Source organism: Anser anser (genome assembly GCF_964211835.1).
Source record: "Anser anser genome assembly, chromosome: 5".
NCBI lineage: Eukaryota > Metazoa > Chordata > Aves > Anseriformes > Anatidae > Anser > Anser anser.
This window is the reverse complement of record NC_139725.1, coordinates 11808545-11835661: the sequence shown is the minus strand read 5'-3', so window position 1 is coordinate 11835661 and position 27117 is coordinate 11808545. Positions and strand designations below refer to the sequence as shown.

Sequence of the window (27117 nt, the reverse complement as noted above, 5' to 3'; positions counted from 1 at the left end):
ATTAAATGGGAGTCAGCATTGCCTCTGAGCTGTTTACTCCCTGGACTGGAGGCACAGTCATAGCTCCATCCTACTGCTGTCCAAGATGGGTGTCTGGAGAGATCTGTCAAGGATGCTCGGTTACCCAGGCTAGTGTCCTTCTGGCCGTCACCAAAGGAGCTGACTATGATTTCCTGACCTCTCGGGGGCACAATTTAAAAAGAATTGGCTGCTGTAATATTTTTTTCTTGCTGCTGTGAAAATTTTGGCCACAAATACTAGTAATAAAATAATTAAAAAAAAAAAAGCTATAAACTTTTCATTTAATACCAGAGGACTGAGTGGGCAAATAAAGTATTTGTTTACTTACAAGACACCAAGAATGTACAAAATGAAGAGTTTTGGTGCTTGGAAAGAATGGGTAAGGCACCCAATGAAAACAGTGAGCATGGGTCTGTGTTACTGGCCATCCCACTGACTAGCTTATAACATTTTCAAATGATTTACTGCCAAAGTTTTCAATAATAATATTTTAATGGGTTTTGTTCTGTGTTGAAGAAACTACTATTCATGTCATAGGCCTTTTTGGCCTTAAGGTATCAGGAAGGTTTGAGTCCAGAACACTTTTTTTTTTTTTTTTTTTTTTTTTTTTACTGTTGTACAGATCTGAACCTTCTCAAATCACATGGGTAGAACAAATACACATCCCCTGTGGTTCTGGTACTTGCCTGAAAGGAAGCAAGAGGAAACAGTCTTGACTGAACGTTACCCATGAGGTGGCAGCTGGCAGCCAAGCTGTTATGTGGTTGTGATGTGGGAGGTAATAACTCTGAATCAGATTTTCTAACCTTTCATCAGGCAAAATTCCCTTTTGACTTTTTGAAAGTAACCTGTCAGGTATTTGCTTGCTCTGTAACAAGCTGCCCTCCAAAGAAAGATGTTCTTCATAACCGTTGGTTTTATTTTTTTGGAAAGCAGAGAGGTTGGACATTGTTATGCAGAGTGAGTGAAAATAAACTAGTAAGCAAGTAAGGAGCCATTGCCCAGGAGTTACTCATGAGAAATAAAATAAAACTCTTATTGACCTTCTCCTCAAGGTCTTGTTATACACATTTTTCAAAGTCTCTGAGTCTTGAGTGGAACTTAGTTTCTTTACCCCCTTGCCTTCCCACAGAACCTATTGTTGCTTTTGTCAGTCAACTAAAGAAGCTGGAAGAAAAAACAAACAACTTTGTTGTACTATTTTGTGTGTGTGTGTCCTGGGTCTCTCTTCTCTCTTTGCTTTATGTTTATCAGTACTAACTTTCTGTCCACGTGTGGTGGTGTTATTTCTGTAGGGTTTTCAGAATTGAGAGTTCCCCCCACCTCATGACAGAACTAGAGAGTGAGTTATGAAATGGATGTTTCTATGATTGTCTGACAGGGAGCACTAAAAACTTTTTTTTTTTGTTTTTATTCTTTTAATTCTTTTTTATTCTTTTAATTTTTTAACATGAACCTATGCCTAGGAACTGACCTTCAGAAACTTTGTCATGGCAGATATTTGGAAAGTTGCAAGCTAATTGTACTGCTATAGTGAAATGGATTTGTTGAGTGGAGAATTTGGCCCTTCAGTATGTACCAGCCAGATGTATTGGTATAAATATTCTGAGGGATGCTGATAAATGTGTTAGGCTGGGAGTGAAATATTTTTATTTCTAGCAAGTCAGTTTTGGGTGGGGAGGGGAGACAGGGATGAGACTTCCTAATAAATTAATATTTCCCCCCAGTTACACTGCGAACAGCTTCTCAGACTGTAGAGGAGTAGATAGAAAGCTCTACATTCAAAAATAACAAATGGAAGGCTCCTGGGCCTTCCATGATGTTAGATTTAAAACATAAATGGGAAACAATCTAGTTAAACACTGAAACCTAATTAATGGAAAGAAACCTGTGCAAGTGACTTCTGACCCCAGTTGTAAGCCTGAAAGACTGGATGTACTCCATGCTACATTTTAGATGAATCTCTGCAAGATGTGTATTAACATAGTGGATTCTGAGATGCCCAGTATTCAAAACAAAGGGAAGGAAAAACTCTGAAAATGCTTCCATTTTACTTTATCTTTTAGGGTTAAGGTCACATCTTCATCAATATTGATTCGCAGAATAGCTAAATTGGCAAGCTGATTAGAGAATGCAAAGATCCAGCTTTATTTCTGTCCCTCTGAACTAGGTAATGTGAAATATGAGAGGCACCTACACACTTTCCCTCGTGCCTCCCAGAGAGACACAAGCAGATGAGTTTGTTTTCTTCCAGATATTTTTTTTTTCCCAAAAGCATTTTAGAGATGCAAGCGGAAAGAGAATTGTGCCCTCCTGCTCCTGTCCTCTGGGTTCAAGTATGCAAAAGAGAGAAGTGAAGCAGAAAAGTTATATTCTACACATGTTCCACTGATTTAAGTGTTGTGAAGGAGTTACTGCTTGAGGAGCTACCTTCCGTCTTGTGGCTCCCTGCTGAGAGCAGGTGTTTTATGTACCATAGGATGGCAATTGTTGTCTCTCAGAAGCATTAACATGCTGCTGATAACCAGCTGTTGAAGCACATTGTTTGGACCTTGTTAGCAATTGAGGCAGAATGGCTGATAGTTGGAAACTCTTCAAAACTGTATTTGGACAGGGCAGCAATGTTGTGGTTAGCCAGGAGCAGGATGTGTGGGTCCCCTTGGAGTCTTCTGCAACATGCCGAATTATTTTGTTTGCTTGTTTTATGATCCTCTGATAGAGGCAAGGCACTGAAATGTTTCTAATTTAGGCTGAAGGCAACTTTCTGCAAACTGCATCCTCTGAATTTTGGCTGCTTGCTGAGAATGTAACTTTCCTAGTTAACAGGAGGCTTAGATGTTCACAGGACATTGTTCATAGAGGGTCACTTTCTTGGTTGGACGCTAGGCAGGCACTGCGCTGTGGACAGGAGAGGGTCACAGTGCCTGCCTGAAGGACTCCCAGATGTGGCAAGCTGCCAGTGCCTTGGTGGCACTGGGGAGAGAGGAGGGGAGGTGGGAAGCTGGTGGGGCAGCAGAGGCTGGGGGTGCCCTGAGCAGAGCTGGGAGCAGGCATATTGCTGGGCCTTAAGGGAGTGGAGTGGGAAAGGTTTTTGCTGGGAATCTAGCAGAAACATATGGCGCTTGCCATAACACAAGAAATCACTGGAAAGCTGCTGAATTTCAGAGCAAGATCAGAGGGAAGAACCTTCCTTGTAAGCACATAGCAATTAGGACAGGATAATTTGTTTTCAAATATTTTAGTTTGACTCTCAGGTGGCAGATTTCATTAATTTAAAAGGCTATGCTATTCTCTTTTGTTTCATTAAAATCTGGTATTTAAGGATTGTGGGTCTGGGGATCCCCTGAGCTGAGTTCTTGCCGCAGCGGTGGGAGCTGGGGAGGGACTGAGCAGGGTTGCGCTCTGCTTTGCTTACAGCTCTGCTGGGGGCTTTCTGGTCACGCTGGCACCTCCAGGCTTCTGCATACCCACAGTGACCCTTCAGCTAATGCTGCCTTGGAGTCCTGTGGTTAGCCTCAGAAAAATTGGCAGTTCCTATTTAGAAAGTCCTTAGATACAAATACTTCGTGGACTGCAGATGGTCCACTGGAGCACTGGGGAAAATAACCCTCACTCCAGGCATTTTAGGTGATGAGCCCTTCAAGGACCACTTGATTAACCCACAGAGTGCAACTGTGGATTGCATTCCTTGCTACAGACACAGTGATTGTGAGAGTGCTAAGTGACCTGGTTCTGGAGCAGTGATATGTGAAGAAGTAATTCTTCGTTGTTGTTCTTGTCGGGTTTCTTTGCTATCAGATTAGCTCCTCGGGTTGACCTGCCTTAGTGCAACCGAGTGGCTAAATCTGGTGCAAAGTGTAAGGTAGGAATAAGCATGCGAGAGAGCGAGGCCATACCTTGCGGGGTGGTTACACTAGGCTGCAACCTTTACTGCAAGATCAACACCTGCTTTTTGTGAGGGGACGAAATCAAAATTTCTTCCGTTATTTGGCTGCATGGTCACTTCTTGCAGGAACTTAATTTAGCAAAGATGTCTTGAATATTGTTTTTGTTTATATGTGCATGAGGACTTTATTTATTTATTTATTTTGGTTGTAGCAGCCTAAGGAGTTAGGATTTTACCATACTTCAAATAATGGGCTCTCTTCAGCCCTACTGACTGTGCTAGTTCTGAAGCCTGCTGAGATGCTGTACTATTATCGGGTGCAGTGTGTTACTGCCTACTAGTTTTGCTATGAAACGGGGGAGGGACCATGTCTTTCAGACAGTAGGCAGGTAGGACCCACAGCGAAGACACATGTTTAGGCACGAGAAATGGAAACAAAAATGCATAAGCGCAGTCCTTACAACACATGCCACAAAAATGAGTAGCTGCTTTGTACCTCGAGCTGCATTTTAGCTGGCAAGCAGATGTTGGGGTCACTTTTTTCTTTATCTGATCAAAGAAGAAAGTAAAATTGTATTTGTCTGACTCATGCTTAGTTGCGGGTACACAAATACATATGTTGAACATTGTAAGTGTTCTAATACCTTGCAGCTTGCGTGCCCAGCTGCCATGTAGATTTGTAGAACAAAAGACAAAACGTTTATTACAGCACATGTCACTTGTGGGTGGTTATTGGTAAGTGTTTCAAGGTAGGCTGATGTAATGCGATTCCCATTGTCCTCGGAGTAATCAGAATGGAAAAAGAACGATGTTTAATGGACTGGGTTTTGTTCCTTGTATTTGAAATAAAATGATACAAATGTTTGAAAGAATTGTGTTTAGGTAGACAACAGCACAGTGAAGTTGAACTTCAGTGTTTTTAGTTTTTGGAGATTTGAAAGAAATTAACATTTTAACTTTTGGCTTGTATTGGATTTGCTGGTATAGGAGTAATACTTTGGAGTTGTAGGTGATCAGAGTCTTTGTGAAACATGTGGGATTTTGCATTTTCTTTTGTAGAAAGTTAATCTGTTTTTTCAGCAAGATACCTTCACTGTTACAGATGATCCATTTTCTATTCAGCATACCTTTTGTGCTACCTGATGGCAGTCTGATTTTGCTCAGAGGCTTTGATATCAGTACATAATCTCTGCCATTGCACTAAGTCTTTAATGCCACATAAGTGAAGATTTGCTATGCATGGTTTTGCTATGCAGCCTCTCAGTCTGTCCAAATTTAAAACCAGCTGCAGAAGGTAGCTGTGTGGTTTGTGAGTATGCATATGTAGCAGAGGACTAGATCTATACACTTGAGTGTGTAAGAGCATTTCTTGAAAATCTAGTGGTTGACAGTGCTTCAGAGCTTGGGATCTTGATCCTGTCACTTTTTAGTAACTAGGGGTACAAAAACAGTGCCTGTGGAAGCAACAGAGATATTTGCCGTGACAGCTGTACCTTGCTCTAGTTTTTGCGTCCTTATAGAACTGTGGTGACAACTGCAAGGTGAGTGTTTACTTCTGTTTGAAGTCAGATGCCTCTCTTGTTTCCGAGGCACTGCTCCTGCTCAGTATGGCTTCATTGACAGTGGTGATAGTCTTGGGCACAGGCCTGCCGGTTTACCTGCTGAATTTAGCATAGCATTGCCAGTGCCTGCTGTCAGCCTGACTTGCTTTCCACCAGGGGAGCATTAGAACAAGATCTCAATTTATTTTCTGCTGTTGTCCAAGCTGAGCCACTTGGCTGCCCAACCAAAATAACAATGTGTGTGCGTACCACTGTGCACGCAGACACAGTGGTCAGGAACACTAAAAAGCCAAAAGCCAATGATCTGTGATTCATCACAGAACCTCTGTAGATGGAAAATCATGCAGTCAGCGTGGTAATGGGTAGAGATTGTTGGCTGTTGTTTCTGAATACATCCAGAAGTGGTTCTGAAAAGATGTTAAAACACAGTCTTGCCTGAAGCCATTTTGGTTACTAAACATCATTAAATGTTCTGATATTCTGCTTGGCATAATGCTATTAAATGAAGAGGTTGCATGCACAAACATGTGCAAAGAGGAAAATGTGTGTAGAAGCTTCCTGAATTTAATTTCTAGTTGTTGACGTCAAATGGGCTGGACTTAGGACTTTGCTTGAATTTGTTTTGCTATTTAAAAAAGAAAAAAGGGGAAAACGAGCACCTTGACCAGACTGACAGAACTTGCCAGAATCTTGTGTTCAATAACATCATTGAACAAGCCTGATTCTTGTTATGGCAGTGACTTTTCCAGCAGTTGAAAGAGCTGATGTTGCAGTGTCGCTGCAGCACGTGCCAGGTGAACGGTGACTCCATCCTTGAACTCCTGTGATTTTTGTGACCTTATCCCATTAAGCAGATGCACAACTGTTTTGACTAGATGATAACCCCAAGTTTGTACATAATCACAGGGATGCCATCTGTGCCTGCTGCCTTGCCCTGGGACATCTGTTCAGTAGCTCTAAGAGCATCTGCTGCAAGTGCTGGTGCTGCTCCTTGAAAGAGGCTGTGGGGCTTCATTTGGCACTTGATCAGGGATGACGGAAGTTGTAAAGTCAGAATGAAAACTCTGCTTTATTTATGTTTGGAAGTGATAAAGGGGAAGATTTCCTGAATGAAATGCAAAAAGTAGTCATGCCTTAGTTCTTAGAGCTCTTATTGAAGCACTTAATCAGGATTGCGCTTACCAGATGGTGCTCTGTCTTCATAGTGCAATGTTTTAGTGTCTCATGATAGGTGCTAGCGTCATAGGGATTGGAACAAAAAGTGCTGTACGCACTCTAAAGGTGTTCACAAGAACATGTATCCTGGAGCTGTACTCAGGGTTCTGTCTTGTTTGGAATCTGTGAGCCCTCCCTCCTTTGGCCACTTTGACACCCTGAGATCAGTAACATCTTTGAATGAAATGTCATGTTCTTTTGTCACAGGTAAAACTCCCTGCTCTCGTAAATGTGACGAATACATGAATATGTTTCTTTAATGCAGATGATGGATTAAAACAACTCATAAAAAGACTTGGGGCTTTCAGCTTCAGGTTTCTTACATGTTTTTATTTAACATCAATGCTGACTTTTACATTTTCTGGGGTCATGGCATCCACATCATCTGTTTCCAACTTACAGTGTACTTTTAGGAACCTGAAGCCTTATTTCCTCATCTGGAAGTGAAATGAGCTGTCAAACACACAGGTAGATCTTCACTATGATTGTGGAAAAATTAAAGAAAAAAAAAAAGAGTAAACATCAGTAAGTCAGGCATTATTTTCTCCTAAAAATAGCCAGGCATTATCTTCTCATAACAGTACCCTTATGTAAGGTACGTAGGGGTTGAAAAAATTGTCAAGAAGAATTGTAAAGCAACTTTAGTTGATTGTGGAATGATGTCCTTCTGTAAAGCACATTCCACGATCTTAAAATAACCCAGCTTTTTGATATGCATAAAATTCATCTGAATTTAGAAACATGTTTTTGCTTATTTCTCGTACACATCATGATTTGAATGAGAGGGACTGCTGACAGATATAGAGAAAGGATTCCAATTCTATAATTGTGTAAAAGAAGCCAGTAGTAACCTACATGCTTAGCAAATGCGGATATTACAGCAGTGGAATAGTTTCAGCCAAGGTCATATACTCCTCTGTATTGCTCTTCCATAAACAGTGTTTTTTCTTGATACGTGTGTTCTGAGAATTTAATCTGTCAAAACAGATGTTTCTTTTTAAACAGACATGATCAAAAGTAATAAAATACAAAACATTGAGAAATAACAAATAAAACAAGAAACCATCCCTTTGTGCTAACAAGCTGACAAATAGGTGACTGTCGCACATGTCTCTTGGAAAAGGTCACAACGAAGGCAGCAGGGAGGCTAACCATAGCAGGAAGTTGACACACAGAGATATCTCAGACCCATCCCAGACTTCATGTGGTTGTGATGCAGCAGCAGAACTGGTTGTAACACTCAGCAGTCTCCCTTGGGCTATTGATATGGATCTTATAGCAACATGGAAAGTTCACGCTTGTCTGCTGCTGATGCGTTTATTCAGGCGGTACAAGTGTGGAAGACCAGCATGATTTTTCCCAGACGCTTTAATCCTTTCAGGATCCCAGACTTGTTCGGTTCCTGCATTTTCTTCTTCCTGGTAAAATATTGGGAAGAACCTATATAAAGACGTGCATGTTAGAGACTAATTCATTTTCTTTCCTTTTGTATGGTAGCTTCTGTTCATGCCCCCCCCTCCTCCCATTTACCTGGCAATTTACAGTAGATGAAAACTTGTGCAACAGCATGCCAAAAAGCTGAGATAGATTTTTAAGAGTAAAATAAAAAATCATTTTCTCACAGGTTGATGATTCCTTGCCTGAACTTATGTTTTGCCACTCATTTGCCTTCCATTCCACTACTTGCAGATTAGAACTTGAACACAGAATAAGCACATTTACTTCAGCAGTGAGTGGCCTTTATGTTGTAGCTTTTCTCTAGAGTCTAGTTGGAGGAGGAAAGAAAAGATGTTTGCTATTGAGAAAGCTATTTGCAAATCAATTATGTTCATGTGGTATATTCAGAGAATAAACAACCACATCTTCTAAGATGTGAACGTGGTGATGTGTGTGTATAGTCAAGATGTCTGTGTGAATTTGAGCATCTCCCCTCTCCTCATCCCCCAAATAAAATAATGAATAAATAAAGGAAATCAATGCAGGCATGCTGGCTTATGCTGCCTTGCACTATTTAAATACCAGAGAATACAAACGGGGCTATCCAGCCAATTTCTCCTGATGGGGTTTTGTTGACTGTTGTTTGCTGATATTTGTTTGAGTGTAACTGCTGCTGATTTGCACTTGTTGAAGGGAGGTGAAAAATAGGTGCAGAATTTGTTTGCTGTCATCTTCTTTTCACGTAGCTGAAGAGGTAAAATATGGTGTTTTATACTGTCCTGTGGCATTCAGCCACAGGTGTAGGTGTACATATATAGTAAGCACTGGCTACTGCAGTAAGCTTTAATCACTTCTGTCTTATATAAAATGAGTCCGGAGACTGACAACAAGCTCTGTGCATAAGCAACAAGCTGTTTTTAGTCCAGAAGTAACTACTGACACTAAAGCTTCTGAGATGGGAAACTATGTTGCTTTGCAGTTTCCTATATAGTTCACGTGATAACACATACATGATTAAGTACAGTGTCTGACTGACCTTTCCAGGGCTGGCATACTGCCTTTTTTATTAACAGACGAAGCATTGTGTAGTAAATGATCAGCTCCGTGGCTATAAGGCAGTATGAAGAATGACTGCAGGAAGCCAAGTGCTTCCCATGACAGAAGCTTGTCTTGCTCTCAGGCTCTTATGCCTCTATGATCAGCCGTGTAAACATATGTATTTATACTAATACTTTGTATGTGAGAAAGATGTTGTGTAGATCTTCTTTTGTCTTTTTTGATTTTTTTTAGTGTCTTGGTGTTGCTCGTCTGAACAAGAGCAAAAGAAGTTCTATTTAATGACTTCCATTTGTGCTTTGACAGCAGATGGCAATTAAGGAACATGTAACTATTTAAGTATGACTTCACTGATGGTACTTGCCCTAGTACTTTCCTGGCTTGCAAAATACCAGAACCAGTATCTTCTGTATGTTGACTGAGCTTTTACTGAATATCAAGACAAAATAATAAAAACATCCTCTCCAAATTTCTATGAGTGTAATTTAGGTATTTTAAAGATATTTAGGTGGTGGAGGTTATCAAGATTCTCCTCTTCTGTTTAGAGAAATCCTGTTCCTCTGCTCTCCTTATGCTTTTATGTGTATGAAACCAGCTAGTTCCTTCACAACACCAGCCTTTCCTATTTTTTCGTCCCTGTACTGAATATATTTTTGTACATGTCTGCCTTGCTTTCATTCCATTTTAGTTTTGCCTTTATCTGCCTGTGACTGTTTTTACTTTGCACTTGAGTCTTTGATTCGGGTGACCTGATAATGCTCATGTTGTATGTGAAAAATCTTGCAATCTTCCGGCTGTCTGAACAGCAAGGCATTGTCAGGATGGAGGAGGGTTTGAGTTTTGCTTTGGGCCAAGCTTTGTCTTGATGTTCCCCTTCCCAGTCTGTTGTGATCTGTTGCATATGTCCCCAGCTAGTGTTTTATCTCAGAACCTAGTTCCTCCCAAAGATCTCCATTTTTCAGTTTTTGTGTTCTAAATAGCCTCCGCTTCACTGGTGAGAATCATTCTTGAAGTACACGCACCTTGTGAAGAAATTCTTGTCCATACTGGCTATTGAGGTCTGTGGAAACAATAATTGACAACTGGGTGTTGATTATTTTGTGTTGCAGTATTTTTATATATGTATGTATGTATTTATTTTTTAAACCCCAAACTAGCATCCATCTTGCAACTGCCATGTTAAATTGCTGTTGTCCAGTAGGGAAAAACATGACATTTTAGAGGCAGAGAGGGGTAGGGGCTAGCTGGAAAACCTAACATCTGTACTTAGTTGTAGAGGTTTTTCTGCTTTAAGAGAAGCTCTGTATAACCACCTTTGTATATCTAGGGCTTCGTTTTGCAAGAAAAATGAACACCTTGATTTCATATGCTTCAAATTTTCTGTTATCTGAGGGCCAAGACAAGGCTTCGCTATTTCTGCTACCAATGTGTTGCCACCAGGGCAAAATTCACCCTAGAAAGAGAGCTGCCTCCTTCTGCCAGCATGAGGCCAATTAATAGCTTTACTTTGTTAACTCAACAGTACTGTCCAAGGGCTGTTCCCTTGTGACAAGTGTGTGAAGGTTTTGATTGCTAATGCCAGGTGTTGAGACACCTGATCTATCCAGGAGGCTTTGTTCCCTTGTAAAGCTGAACAATTACAGCTGTAAAAATAAAATTGAGAAAATGAATTAAACACAATTGCATGTAGGGGAGTCCTAAAAGTAAACAATTTTTAAAGTAGATTTGCAAATAGCGAGTACAAATTCCACGATTACTTGATGCTTTCTTACCTTAATGGCTTTTTGTTTTTTCATTGGTAATGATACATATGGTCCTTTATTTTTGCATTGCCTACAAATCCTGCATTCATACAAAACGTCTTGGTGAATAGAATAAGGATCATTTTCTTGTCATTGAACCTGTTCTGTGGATAAAAAGAGGACTTCAATTTCCAGGACAATCAAATGGTTTTGAACATGAGCTGTTTTCGTGTAAATGGTATTGTGATTTCTATAATGCGCTGAATGCGTAGTACTTGTCTCTCTACTTCTGTTTTAAAAATGACCTAGTAAATCCATGCTGAGTAACGTCTTTAGATTGTGACCTTCCGTGTGGTGTTTGCTTAAGGAACTCTACGAACTAAGAAGAAAGCGACAGAAGCAATGAATAGACCAAAAATGAAACTAATTCTTCACGTTTTACCTACAGCTATTTTGAACTGGAGAGCAGTGGACTACGGGATGAGATTAGATATCACTACAGGTTTAATGGGAAGTCAAGAACAGAGGTGTTCCCCTACCGGCTGGCGGATGGACAGTGGCACAAGATTGCTGTATCACTTAGTGCATCTCACCTTCTGCTCCACGTGGACTGCAACAGGTAAGAAAACGTCTTCAGTAATTTAATTCTTTTAAAAATGCTTTCTACTTACAGCACAAGACTAAAACTGCAAAAGGAGATGAAAAAAATGCTTAATTTAAAAAGTGCAGCAAACTGTAATAGAATAAGAAAAGGAAAATAAAGCATTAAAATATTACATTACATTGTGATTATGAACAAACGTGGAAAAGGTTGATTGCTGACTGGGGAGTATTAAATGCATCTCTGTTGTTTAGGCACTTGCTGATGTTATGTTTGACTGTGATTGCGTTTAAGAGTGATAGATTGCTGTGCAGTCTGTTCTGTTGTGAACTGCTTCACTCAGCATACCTGTAAACTTGAAGAATAGATAGATGTGTCAGAGGCATTTTAATTTTATATTACATAATCAAGCAATGCACTTTTGCTGATTTTTCCACCCACTGCCCTACTTGGAAAGTTCCAAGAAACCTGGCAGCTTCTTTTCACATGTATAGAACTGATGCTGCGTGTTTTTGGAAGGATGTTCTGTCTGTCATTGAACTTTTTTTCCTTAAAAAGTTGCAAAGAGCACGAGAACAAGATGGTGGATTGTCAGGATTTCAAGGAATAAAAAGGAATCTCTCTTCTGCTGGGACGTGATCTCACAACGTATTGAAGACTGGCTTTTGCTAACTTAGTGGTTGATGAGGGAACTCAGAAAACTTGAAATTGGGGCCTTCAAAAATAGTCTTAAGGAGTGAGGAAAATGAACTGTTACTTTCAGATATTCCTGCACTGAAACAAGTGTGAAAATATTCTTTGTATTCGGTGAGAGGATCAGTTTACTATATGCGTTTTGGAATTGTTGGACTTAAATGGATAGGGCAATGGTAGCTGATATTTCTTCCTAAAGTCCTCATTTCAGGCAGGCAGAATAAAGTTATGGGACTTTTATGGCAGGACATGCTAATTGGAACATTTGGCAAAGTTTTAAAACTGCCCAAAGTAGTTATGAAGTACTGTCTTAAAGGAATGTTACAACCATTTTCTGCAACTGCATTAACTACTGACAGTAAAAACCTAATCTCAAGGAAGGTTGCTTATTGAATCTTTTTGTTTGTACCCTAAAAACAATAATACGCTTAGAGCAGTTTCAATTTCATTCAGGCATGAAATTTATAATTTTTAAAGATTGTCTTCGTTTTGGTCTTCGGATTTGTTTATCTTACCATTATTTTTTTATTGGTTATAATTTCTATTTTATTTTCTGTTTATTGACAGATTGGGTTTTGGGACAGAATCCTCATCTCCTATGTTTTATTTATTTATTGTTTATATACATATATATATATATATATAAAAGATATATTTATGAACAGCAAATGTGTTATAGGAAGACCTGCTTAGCAGATTTTTTCCTGCTGACTGCCTTCTTGCATGCAATGTTAAACGAAGATGACATAAAATGCCTGTCTGGTACAGAAGTCTATCCAGGGACAAGAGAGCTGCATAGTGTCGTGGTTGATGTTCTTTAAAGTAACAAGAAGTAATAGATAGATACAATTACAGAGTAAGCTGTGCTGTCATATGAGGTGATAAATATGTATAGATGTCTCTGTCAGGTAGCCCAAAAGAGGGCTGATGGATCTAAGAGTGTCCCCTTGGCTGCTCCCACTGTAGCTCCATGCCTAAATATCTATTTGGCCGTGCATTTGTGGCAGTTTATGACAACTCCTGCATAAAGTAATACGAGTAGTTTTGAAAGCAAGACTTGTGTACAGATCACAGTAAAAATTTAAATGGTGAGGGAAAAAGAAAAAAAAGAGGTTTTTAAGTTCCCGACTCAGCTGTGTCATTTCTGTTCAGTTAATTAGAGACTTTTGTGACTCTTGGTGTTGTAGTTTGCTTTTTATTTTAGCCCCCTACATCTTTGCACCCAAAGGAGGAGTCAACATATTTCTTTTATCTTTGCACTGGCATTTCTGGCTGACACTACAATAAATGTCAAAAGATGTGAAAATGAAATGCTTGGTCTAAAGAAGGGCAAGCCGATGAAACGTATTTCTGAGCACTAACAAAACCCCTAAGTTTTCCTAATATTAGAGTCAAGAAAACTGCAGCTGAAAGTATGCACAGAATCCAGTGTTAAGGACTGTAGACTTTATATGTAAATGTCACCCTTTTAGGCTGTGCATAGATGCCTAACAAGAAGCAATGCTTTTGCAGACTTAACAAGTAAGTCGCAGGGAAGGAGAATACAACTGCGTTCAATAGATTCACCTGTCCAACCTCCTGCAGATATTTGGGTTTTGCTTCTCTTTTGGAGAGTTCATCAGAACAAAAATTAGCTTCAAGTGTACCTGTCTAGTGAAAGGGGTTCTGCGCTTCCGTCTTACTGTTTCCCCACCCTTGTTGGGGGGGGGGGGGGGGGGGAGCGGGATAAAAATGATGACAAAATCACAGAGAATCACAGAATGGTTGAGATTGGAAGGGACCTCCAGAGATCATCTAGTCCTACTCCCCTGCTCAAGCAGGGTCACCTAGAACATGTTACACAGGATGGCATTCAGGCAGGATTTGAATATTTTCAAAGAAGGAGACTCCACAGCCTCTCTGGGCAGCCTGTTGCAGTGCTCTGTCATCTGAACTGTAAACAAGTTCTTTCTCATATGGTGATGAAACCTCCAGTGGTTCAATTTATACCCATTACCGCTTGTCCTATCACTCGCTACCACTAAGAAGAGTTTGGCTCATCATCTTTACATTGTCCCCTCAGGTATTTATAGAGGTTGATAAGATCCCCTCTCAATCTCCTCCTCTCTAGGCTAAACAGGCCCAGCTTGCTTAGTCTTTCCTCATAAGACAGATGCTCCAATCCCTTCATCATCTTCATGGCTCTATGCTGGACCCTGTCTAGAAGTTCTGTGTCCACCCTTTGGATTCCTATGGGATTTCTTTAAGGGGGTTGCAACTTTGCATCCTTACAAATGTGCATGAATTTGTATAAATGTGTTATTCCTTTTGTTTTCGGCTGCAGTAATATACTGTAGGTTTGAAAGACTATTCTGGATAAGTGACTTGTGAATATGGTGTTTTTAAAGTTAGCCTGCATGTGAAATTGCACTGAAAGTATTTGCATTGGGAAAAATATCCAGACATAACATAATTTTGCTACAGGATTTACATCGATACCCAAATCCAGCCTCTGGCTTCTAAAAACTGCAGTGCATCGGAAAGCATTGGATATGAAACTTTCAAGTTGTAAAGAGAGTCAAATCTACTTGTATTCTTCCCAGTCTTACCACTCACATTAATCTGGTTTGTAAAATTGCTTTGACATTTGATTGTCTTGATTGTCTTTTGGATTCAATTCAAAGTTTATTTCTGTTTTTCACACTTAGAAAGGTTAGGGTAGGCTACCTGAGAACTGGTAAAAGCCTTTAGTGCTTTTAAGAGTCATCTTTAAAACAGTATAATTGCCTCTATTCTAATGATATGTAACATGGTGGGGGAGGCATATGTATCAAAGGAGGTATATCTGCACAAGTACAAAAGTGTCCTTTTAAAATCAGCTCCTACTGTGCCTTACTTACTGCTTTTGGTGCTCTTTGATGAACAGGGAGTAAGAATTGTTGCTAAGTTTGATGCTCAAACTTAGAGCTGCTGGCACAGGAAAATGCTTGAGAGTCCAGGCTAAAAGCCCACTGAAAGTCACTGGACTCTTTTTTCACTGGCATCGAGAGCCTTTGCATCGGATGTAGGAGGTAGCCTCTAGCCAGGGATGCAGTACAGACTTTTGGCATAAGCAGTGGGTGTATATGCACACCTGTAACATTTTGGTAAGGTTCAGAAAGCTTAGAAAAAATGAAAAGACTATATTCGTTATGAACGTCCAACTGATGCACAAATAAAACCTATGCTGAAAGCAACACAGAAATGAATTTCACTGCTCTTGCTTTCCTTCCTGATGTTACACCTCCAGCGCTAAGTCCATTAGTGGTATGCAACTCTTGTTTTGAAACATTGGTTATGCTTTGGATCTGTGCTTTCTTACTGCAGGGAAAAGGGAGTTGTCACGGGCTGCCTTTCTGGAAAGTGAACACTTAGGCTTATCTAGAGCAACTGTCAGAGGGTCCTTAAATAACCTATGGTCCTAAAGGGTTATTGTGTTGTGAAATAGGCTCTGTCAAGCACCTTCCCAGATTTGTTCTCTTTGGGGAGCAGAGGTAAAGGATCCTGTTGTGCATAGCTGCATTGTCAGGAGGTTTTCAGCCCCAGGAGATTGTCAAAGCCTATTTTAAGTTGGCATTTGTTTTCAGTTCGATGGGAATTAGTTTCAGCTGTAGAAAGTGTGTAATGTTGCCCAAGAGTGAGGGAATAGCATCGGGGCTACAATGTAAGAGGTGGTGGGAACTGTATTAAAATGCATTTATTGATAATTTATTAAAGAAATATAAATTCCAAATAGTTTTCAATGTATCTAATTCATCTGGGGAGGTGATCTGAAGGCTGCTTGCTTTTTATTTTTATTTTTGCTGTATTTCTTGTCAACCATACTGCTGCAAAGGTACGCGCCTGTCCAAAGAGCATAAGTATTTCTTTCCTTGAACTCTGTCTGCAGGCATAAAAGGTAGAAGGCAATTGGCTGCAAAAATAAATGCTTTCCAGTAAAAATATGTGCTAAAGTGCATTTTATTATGAATACAGCCTGTAGTTTTGATGGATACTCGTAGCTGTTTGATGGGAGGAGTTGGTAAGTGTATAAGAGAATAGATTATAAAACTGGAGCAGGCTAGGAAGTAGTCTTCCTCTGAAAAACATGTTGTTGTCTTTTATGTTTCTTCTGTTAGAACAGGGCATTAAGGAATAAAAAATGCATGAGCAGTGAGAACTTTTTAATTGGAAAAATAAATAAATAAAAGCAACGTTGTCCAACTATGGGAACCCAATACCTCTGAGTCCTTATAAATAAAATCTTCCAGCTGCTAGCGTGACGTTTTTAACTTCTCTAGATAAACTCCGGTGACTTTGATTAAAGCATAATAAATAAAAGAACATTTAAAGTGATCCCTTTAAAAGAGATTCACCACATTACTTACTGTAAAACACTTGCTGTTGAAAGAGGAGATGGCAAGGTGGTAGTGTTACGGAGTTAGGTAATTTATTCTCAAAACAGTTGAATATGATCTTGTGACCGAGATTGCTTCTCTGCTCTACGCTGTAGCAAAAACTGTCACAGAACTGGTTACTTAGGTAGAGTACTATAATTGTGCATTACAGGTGCACCCAACAGCTGATTTGTGGTATTCTGGATTGGAAGTTAATTTTCACCTACTGATTGTCCCTCTTGTTTGACAGAAAGGCAATAAACTCTTTAGCATAAGAGAGATCTCCATCTGGCTTATCATGTCAGCTGTTGTCAGGCCTGTATCATTATAGTTATTGTAGTTAAGCTGCAAGGAAATGTTCAAGATGCATTCAGTGTGACTCAAGAGAAGATGTTTTTTTCATTGTTTTTAAAAATTTTTTTAAATTATTTTTTTAATAGCCAGGGTTTTTCATTAGATAATCAACACAGCAGAATGGTAGTATAGGTGCGATTGAAGGCTGAAAAATGTTCTCTCTTAACCCGGTCTCTGTTTATGACAAATTCTTTTAAAATCCTAGATGAATCAGGAAAAATTCATTTTTATTTGTGTAGATTGATAGAATGGCAAGAAGATCATGAGCATGCAAGTGCTGAAAATGTACTGTAGAAAACAAAAACAAATTATTATAATCTGTGGCTGTGCCTGGCTGTCTTAGATCCTTTGCCCTCCCCTAGAAGAAGATAACACGTGGAATCAGTACGGGCAGTGTCATCAGCTGGCTACCCTATGCGGGGCACTGTGCTGCAGCAGAGGGGCCTTACATAGCTCCCTGTAGCTCCTGTTGGGAGCAGAGAATGCAGCTGCTTTGGCTGCATGAAGGAGTTTATCCAGGTCCTGCTGATGTTGGTTATTGAAGAGGCTCCAGGGTTCTGTTAAGGGCCTAAAATGGGACCTTGTGTCAGTCCTCAGAGTCTGACAGTTCGGTGGAGCCAGTGTTTGGTAGCTGCAGAGCCCAGCTGCTGCTGAATAGAGACTTAACAGTGTTTCTAATTGCTTTTTTACATTTAGATTTGGGGCTTGTGGTGCTATCCAGTGAAAATGTTGACAAGACAGGTTCATGACTTCAACAGGGTAGGAATAATGTGTTATGCTTTGCTATTGGCATCTTGCATTCATCATATTTATGTGGTGTGGGTGTGTCAGGGGATGGAGAATGGTGGAGGAAATCATTCTAAATCAGGACTGGCAAGCTTCAGTTGAGTTTGTCATTTCCTAAACCACGTGAATAGGTGTATTATCCCATTCTCTCTGTTTTTGGTTGTTTGTCCAACATACTTTATTTATTTTTAACATCAAAGCAATAATCCCTTAAATTGGGGGTGATTAATTACAAGAGCAGTCCCTGAAAAATTTAGCATGCATGTATGCAGAGAAATATATGTGGAGCTTTGTTTCTGTGGATATTTTTTTTCAGGGCAAATCTCCTATTACTTGACTCCATTTTCTGTTCATTTGTCAGCGTGCTAATGGGGTCATATGGACAGAAGGATCATCATGATTTGAGAATCAACTACATAAAGAAAATATTTTGGGTTTTCCCCTTCAGATTATAAAAATGATTGTCTTTCACCAACTGGGCAGATTAACTGAGATCCAAAACATAAAAGAAGTCTCCCTTGTGAAATGATTAGCTTAACTCTGGAGTTCACAACTGGTAGTCACAGAGGGTAACACTGGAGCTGAAATGAAAAATGGCTGTATAATTTCAGTAAATACTTTTATAAAAAGCATTGGACCTGGGCCAAATTGCAGATGAGAACCCCTCTGAACTCTTCAGAAGTTGTCTTGAGATCTGAGTCTCCGTATAGCAAATAATCCAGAGTCTGAGCACTGTGGGGTGTGAGAGAATGACTGAGAAAACAGCGGTGAGGCTGCTCAAGTCTGTGAAACTAACCCAGAGTTTTCTGAAGTGTTTTAGTTCTTGGGGAAACTTTCTTTGACAATTTGAAACAGGAATAATTCCCTAAAGGTAATTGTTTGGAAATCTAAACTTGTCAAAATCCTCAAGTTGCTGCAGCAAGGTGGAGGCTGCTTGAATCGGTTGCTGCTACCCAAAATCTGACGTTTCCCATCACCGTACTACTTGGTGACCAAGCAAACCAGCAGTGGTGTAGGAGCAGTCACGTTTGTTCCCCAGCTGCAGGGAGCTGGGAGGCAGTGGGGTGCTTGGAGGTGGAAGGTGGCAAGGCTTGGAGATGCCTTGTGTGTGGCCATCGTGGCTCTGGGTGCGAGGTGGTGGCAAGGACATTGGTGCAGCGGTGGTACGCTGTCCTCTCTTGCTTCGCGTCACACACAGAGCCACTCGGCATATTTGCAGACTTTGCTGTATGTGGGAGAGCTGTGTCCAGGCCCCCAGTATGTTTAAATCGTCTTGGTGAGTCCAAGGGGGGCAAGTGGGCTCAGCACTGAGTGCGGGGGCAACTGAGTGCCTGGTTCTGCGCTGTGAGGTGAGAGCTGCTTTGTAGATATGCTGACTGAGAGAATGGCACAGGCAGTCCAGCCTCATGTTTCAGTACTTCATGGATAAGTGTTTAGTGAGCTGTGTCTTCTTCTCTTTCTTCTTTTTTTTTTTTTTAATAAAACATCAGATGTTGGCTACTGTTTTGGTTTTTTAATGATATGAAGAACTGCTGTTAGTATCAATGCAATGATACTCGAAGGAGCAGTGAGGTGAAAGCTGGTAGCTTGATCCTCAGCACTGCAGTAAGGTAACATGCTCTTTCTAGTTCTATGGCTTGTTTTCATATCTCAGTCCAGTCTCTAATGAAAGAATCAATAGAAGCTGCGTTACATAATTGTGCCGCAATTCTAGCGGCATTCCCTTCAGTAGGACAAAAATGAAAGCAAATAACTGTGTCAACTAATGCAACTAAAAGAAATTCCTTAGCCCCAGATGACTCTTTCTGTGTCACGCCAGCCACTTACCTTCAGTCAAGCTTAAGGATGTGCTGTGCAGTGTCCCTGGGGTGAAATTCTTGCCCCATTGAAGTCTGCAGTGAAAACTCTCATCGAGTTCAGCCGAGCCATGCATTCACCTCTAGAGCATGTCAGATGCTGAGAGAAATGAGCTCCAAACCTGAATGTTGTCCCTGGAGAGTGCTTTTCTGTCTGTCTGCCTGGCAGTTTCCATCAAAACTTAATTTTAGAACCAATATAATGACTTGTTCTGTGTTTACTGTATGTTTCATGCACTTCCTCAGTCATGGCCAATTAGTTATTATGGGGAGAGAGTAATGTTATCTTTCAAACCACTGAGGCTAAAATGGGCGGTTGAAAAATACCATGGGAGAATGGAGATGAGGGTTATCTGATGAACCTGCAGTAAGAACTGGGGAATGTGGAATGAATTGGACCTCTGTGGGGTTACCGAAATGGCGGCTAATGGGGAGTACTGGCAGCTCTGGGGAGAGCCACGTGCCGTTGCACAGTGCTGAGACAAAACTAATGAGAGGGCTCTGGTGGGAGCGTGAAAGCGAAGGCAGAGCGTTAACAAGCAAAACTTGTGGTCCTCAGCCTGTAGTTACCTTCAGTCGTGAACAGAAATTGGCTCTGGAATGTGGCTGAGATTATTTTATGATGATGTACAAATCATTTAGTGATGACATACACCCCTAGATGAGATGAGCCTGTGACAAGGTACTCTGCAAGGCAATTAATTCTCAGCAGACTATTCTTTTGGGGGCAGGGAGGGGGGAAGAAGCTGTTCAGTAGAAACATTGCTTGTGGCTAGCTTATTTTTAAATTTATTTTTTGTACCTGCGCAGAAAGGACTTGAATCTTCTCGCAGTCATATCTGTTGTACCATACTAGAAAAAGCGACTTGGGTGTTGAGAATGAAACAGAAAAGAGGACTTTTGTGAAGAAGGGTTGTTTCTAGGCAGCAAACTTAGTGTGCTTCAGTTTCTGTTCTAAGTGCCAGCTGTGAAGGCCTGTGTGCTGCAGATCTCGGACCAGGGACCATCATGTCCCTGTATAATTTATGTAGGTGTAATGGAAGCAAAATTTCTGCACTGCCAGTTCTCACTTAACAAATGTTTTATGAAAAACACCAACAGTAATCTTAACTTTTCCATGACAAAATGGAGATGAAATAAGCCCTGTAACCATGATTTTACCTCTTTGTTCTGGTAGAATTTTATACATGGGTTAATTTTGCTGTGAGATCTGAAGTACCAGTGTTGCTTTGTGCCATTATGATGATGAATGTTTCTACCCTATTGCTTTTTGATACAAGATAGGCTTAATTATTTACTACTTGTTTCATAGATACTTCAATGTAGTTTTTTTTTTAATCTTGTATGTATCTCACTTTAAGAGCTTCTTGTTCAGTTTGTGGGGAGAAGAGCTTTTCTTAATATCATCACTTGGAAGAACTGATTGAATTCATTTCTCCCTCTTTCCAGAATCTTTTTTAAATGCCTAGTCTTCTGTTACTGATACTTGGCAGCTGGGATGTGTATGAGCTTTTAGTACGATGTTTAGTAGGGTAACAAGTGAGAGAGCTGTGCTTTTGGCCTTCTTTTTAACAGTCTGCTTTAATCAGTGTTGTGGTTTAGAAGCTGATTCAAAGCTTGCTGATGTTAAAAGGTGTCTTTTAGTGACCCTATGAGTTTGTCTTCTATTTATTATAAGTAGAGTTGTCTCCTTGTGTGTAGTGGATGTTTGTGCACATCATATAAACCCCTATTGCTAAATGTTTTATGCTCTGGTACTCAAATAGCGATAGATGCTCACAAGTGGTAAAACAACTGCCAAAATATCTTTGGTAAGTTAGATGTTTATTTGAGAGGTGGTATTTGAGCTGTGCGTCCCTTGACTCTCTATTGAGATGTTTAAAGATAAGTAACTAAATTCATATTAATTTGTGAGTGGTGGGTCTTGATTTTTTTGAAGAAAAGTCTGTGCGTGTAGATGACATCTCCTTCAGCACTCACAGTATTTTTTTTCTTTGGACCCAAACACTACCTTATGCTCTGCTGTGGCCAAGCAGGTTGAATATGGTAAAGTTAGCATCTTCACCAGAAAGAGAGGTAACTGCATTTCTCTTACGCTTCTGCTATCTGCAAATTATGTGCAAATTTTATGGTCAAAACCAAGATCATGAGCCACATGCTGTTGGCCTCAGGTGTAACAGGTCAAGATGGACTTCAAGGAAAGACATAAAAAAGAAGAAGGTTGCCAAATCTGAAATGTGCAATAACCATCTGGGTATCAAGTTAATGGGTTTTATAATGAGAACCCAGTATTTTTATCGGGGGTGTGTGTGTGTGTGTGTGTGTGAGGGGAGTGGGGTGGGGAAGGAAAGTGCAGTGTTCTGAATACGTCATATGTAAGACACAGTTGACCTCATAGTTTGTCCTATTTTTTTCTCCCCACAACTCTTGGAAATCCTAATCCAATGGCCAAATTACTATTTCCAACTAGAGTAAACTTTCTGGGGAATGGAAGTACTTGCCATCTCAGTGTAGGATCTGTTTCCTTATATGTTGTAGGCATTGGCATATTTTTGCCTTACTATGTTTGATTTCGGTTATTTTCTGGATTTCTCATACTTTCAGGAGTGCTTGTTCATTATATGAAGACAGGCAAGCACCATAGCCTTGTAGGCAGGCTGTTAACCTGGTACTGAGGCACTCCGAAGACTGTTACCGTCAGGAACTAATTGTATCTTTTTTTTCCTATCTTCAAATTAAAGTTAATAATACTGACCTCGTTTGTAAAGGTGTCTGAATTCACCTCAGGATTTCTAGATGTATGATACCCTACTGAGTGTTCTGAGGAAGACTGATTTCTGTCCTTCATGTGGCCAATGCCGTGTAACTTAATGGGTCCACTCCTCTGCTTTGAATCAGTAACAGCGATCCGTTTTAGTTTAATGTGAAAAATCATTAATAGTTTTGTAGAAAACTGCAAAGCCTATTTTATTTATTTATTTTAAAGAAAGCTTCATGTGTAGACAGATAACATTTACCTGTGGAGATTGTGTGGAGAAGGACCGCCCCAAACCTGACAGCAAAATGTGTGCTTCTAACCATCTTTCCTTTCATTAGTTTCATTTCTGCCTGTTGCTGGAGGATCTTAAAAGTTAATTTGCATCTCTTGAATGGAAAAAGAGGTTACTTATAGAGGTTTAATTACATACATTTTTGTTTTTGAGTTTAGATTTTGTAGTCAAAATAATAAAACTGAGATGTACATTCACTTATCTCAGTGATTATATAGGAAAATCAGTGAAATCATTTGGGTGCCATAGAATTTGAGAAGAACTCAAAAACTGAGCATGAGCTCTTGAGTCTTTTACCTCACATATACTATTACTGGACAGCTATTTTTTTTTTCTACCAGAGCTGGAAAGTAACTTTTGATTAACTAGTTTGCAGTTACTATAGTATGTTCAAAATTTAAAAACAAAAGGCTTCCCTCAAAACCTGATATTTTAATCTAAATTGCTTTTCCCTGTTAAGTGTTTTGAAATCCTGTCTTATGACAGAAGAGAGAGCACGAAAAATCAAAATTTCCCTCAGGAAAATTATTTTTCTGAAATACAATGCTGGAAAGTGAATGAATAATTTAGTTAAAGTTGCTCTAGAGCTGAATACTTGTCAAATAGTGCATCCTGTCTGTAAACACTATTAAAAAAAGTCATGTTGGTGTTGACACATTTTCACTGGGAAATATATAGAAAATGAAATGAAAATATCTGATATCCTCATATTTCTTTTCAAGACTTAGACTAACGCCAGTGTTGTCTGTTAAAGCTAGGTACTGATGTATCATCAGTTTCTCCATGCAGCTGGGATCCAGGAAACATGTTGGACAAAGTTTTAGAAGTGGCTGGTTATTTCATGCAATGGACTGTGTTAGGAGGTATGATGCTTGCGCTGTCAGATGTATGGAATTTTTGCAGCCTCGTCTGGAGATCATAGCAAGGATCAAGGTGGTCCGCATCGCTGTGAATAACCTCTGGAGGAAAAAAACTAGTGCAAAACATGGGGGAACCTCCCCATCTCCCAATTTATTTCTGTTTATTAAATTGAGAAAGTTTAGAGTGCTATAACAGTGAGTTGTTGTGTGTGACTTACCCCTACCCTCTGGGTTATTTAAAGGATCTGAGGATACAGTTAGATCTATATAGGGTGAGGGAATGTCAGTTTTGTTGAGGATGAAGTTCTGAATTGCAAAAATGTGCTTCAGTGACTCACCCTGATGTCAGAATGTGCTCCTGTGCAGTCGCAGGGGCTTGCAGAGGCTGATTAATGTACAGTAAGATGAATCATACCCTAGAAACAGTTATGTCTCTTCATTAACGAAAGTGAGTCTAGAGAACGAGCTCCACTGCAGGTGTAAACTTCTGCAGCATCTAAAATGGGGTGTGATGAATTCAACACCTGGATGCTACATAAATATTGATAGCTTTATGTGAGTAAATCAAACATATAAGCTTGTTCTTTGATTAGTAGAGACCAGAGGCTGGGAAATGAGGTTCTTGCCATGCCTCAGTCACAGCAACATTAGACTGCAACTATTAGTTTCTTAACGATACCCCTGATAGAAGACATCTCTTGGGCTTGAATCTAGCCTACAAATTGGATAATGCATATTTGTATTTGAGCAACCTACTCATACTTTAGACCTGAAAGAAGTTGGAAATTCCATGATTTGCGAAGCTAGTTCGCAAGCAAATGTTGGAATTAGAATCTATTTTATGTTCAGCAGTTGTGTTTCTTGATCAGCCTATGCTGATTTATGCATTCTAATGCAAACAGACGCAAAGTTTATTTTCTTGTTCCACTAAATATTTCAGCTATTTCTAAAATGCTTCTGGCATGGCAAATATTATATGTATAAAGTAGAGCTACTCCACCTCAAAAGTGGACATACTCACCCAAGTGTGAACTTTCACTTGTTAAAGTTGCACGTAAGAAACCTACTTTAATACATGAGAAAACTGTCTTTTTTTTTTTTTCTTTTTTTCTCCCCAGAAGAAACATGGCCTAGTGTGTGAGATGCTCCGTCTAATGTCCTAGATCTTGGGCAGTGTCCCTCTCTGACTCAGTCTTTGTGATCTTGGTTAATCAGTTGGTCTTTCTGTCTATCTGTCTGCACACATGTAGAATGAGGGTAACAGAATTCCCCTATTCTAATGGAACATTGCAAAGATAAGAATTTTAATTTTAAATTGAATGGAAGGTAACTGTCTCCTTGCTTGAGTTTTAGAGGGTCTTCCTATATGCAGCGAAAGGTTTGTGTCTGTGTATTTATTTACATGCAGATATTTTAGATATGCTTCCCTTCAGGAACCCACTGATTCTTTTCCAGATATTCTTTCTGTATTACTGTAATCTTTATGTCACAGATGGCTCTTAGGAACGCGTCTTTGAAAAACGTGTTTCTGAGGATTCCGTAAGAGTACTTCATAAATCAAACTGCAGATAGTGTAGAGATATAAATTAAACAAACAAACAAAAAAGCAAAACAAACAGAAAACAACAATAACAGAAGACCACAAAGATATCATGGGTCTTTGTCAATTAGTTTTTTTTCTTATTATGTTTAGCTAAGAGGGTCAGCAGTTAGTAAATATATACTGAGCATGAGTATTTCAAGAAAGGAATTGTTTACAGTTGTATTCTTCTGTGTCTATGGTTTAGCTCCTTTGAAATACATTGGCATAAAGTAGGGACAAAGCAAACTCACTCTTGGAAAGTGAAAGCAGTAGTCATAAATCTGAAAGTCTAGAGCTTCTATTAACCTAGAGACCTGGGTCTCCTGATGCTGGAGGGTCTGTTCAGTGTGTAGTAATTTTAGAGACCACGGTTCCCTGGATTTTTTTTAACTAAAAAAACCTGTTTTTGTGAAGTGTATTGCATATTTCTCCATGTGAGTATCAAAGCCAAGTGTATTGGAAACAGATATCCCAGGAGCTCTAGACCAGTACTTAATAAACTGGAAGTGTAGTAGGTACAGTTCAGCTACTTTTATGCCAAATACAAAGTATCGGCCAAACTGACCAATAGTGATGCTCCTCTGCCCAGAAAATCAAGTAAGGAAATGAGAATGAGGTGAAAGCTTAATGGAGCTGTAAAAACAGACAAACAAAAGAAAAACACAAAACAAAAAATCCATTTATTTCTGTTCAGCCTGAAAAACACTTTCTTCTTGCACAAAAAAAATCAATGCAGGAAAGGGGAGTGGAGAAAAGTCTTTTTTTCCCATTTAACAAACAATAATTGAAATAGAATTTGATCTTTAGGTAGTAACTTCTGTCATTATGCTTTGAGATAGATTACAAAATGTTTGTGCTCCATAGGTTTTTCACAGTGTAGAAACCGCCTGAAAATAACCTGAATGATCACTAGCTCATGATAGATTTCTAAGTGGTGTTTGTCCATGGATAATCTAAATGTCTGGGTGATACCCTGTTCCCCACAACTTACACAAGTAACACCTTAATCTTTTCCTGTGGACAGGGGTCTTCAGTACCCACGTAGTCTCTCCCCTTCTCAAGAACCTGCTTTAGGAATGGTGCACCACTTCTGTTCCTGTGATTTTAAACAAGATCCTGGCAGCCAGGAGACGTGCCCAGCTCCTGGTTTGGCTTCAGCTGCACACCCATGAACCCCGTTGGTCTCAGTTGCCAATGCCTGGAGCTGGTGCTGCATTGTTCACTGATGTTTAAAAACATTTATTTTTACCTTTATGACATCCAGTGATTGTGAATTAGTAAACTTGACGTGTTTCTTGGCTCATACTGATCGAAAAGCTGCTTTTGTTTGGTTCCAGTTTTTCTCATCTGTGGCAGTTTTGCATTTGAGTAGCTGCTTCTAGCCTTGCTGGGAAAGTCCCATGGATTTATTTATTATTATTATTTCTTAATCACTCTACCTTTTTGTCAGGAGTTGCAGTTTTTTTAATTATTATTATTTTTTTCTTCATTTTTAATTCATTAGTGAAGTAGTATATCGTGAGCCATGTTTTTGGTAGTCTGCTATGGTTTTTTATTCACTGTTATGAATTCACGTTCACTTTTTGACCTTTTCATTTGCCAAGACTATAGAGAGTATTACAGTGATAGCAATAGGCTGTGTGCCTGCTTACTGGGGCCTTTTTGCTGATGTTTAACATCATACAGTAATAAAGTTCACATTGTTCATGAACCCAGTAGTATGATCCAAACATCCTCTTATGTAGAAAGGTAAGTACTGATCTACTTTGCTTGCATCCTAAACCTGTTACTTATTGGGCAGATTCATGGAGAAGATATATACATAACTGCAGGCAGGTATTGTAGAGTTCCTTTATAACCTTTAACTTGGGGTAACTAAAATATTCTTCAATAAGTAGTATTGTTGAACCTGTTTTGTTCCTTTTTTTTAAGCATTGGGGTTTTGCCAGAAGTGGAGTTCTTGATGGAATACTGACTAGTCATGCATTTATTTATTTGTTTAGATCAGGTGTTTTTCAGTGA

General features: G+C 39.6%; 1 protein-coding gene across 6 annotated transcripts in view; it reads left to right on the top strand.

Annotated features, from left to right (window-relative positions):
• NELL1 (neural EGFL like 1) overlaps positions 1–27117 on the top strand; it is a 292350-nt gene that overhangs the window by 28480 nt on the left and 236753 nt on the right. For all 6 annotated transcript variants that reach the window (XM_083838068.1, XM_083838067.1, XM_083838069.1 and 3 more), the window contains exon 4: positions 11368–11538. In XM_083838068.1, coding sequence (XP_083694194.1) covers positions 11368–11538 — 171 coding nt within the window. The remainder of the gene's footprint in view (positions 1–11367; positions 11539–27117) is intronic.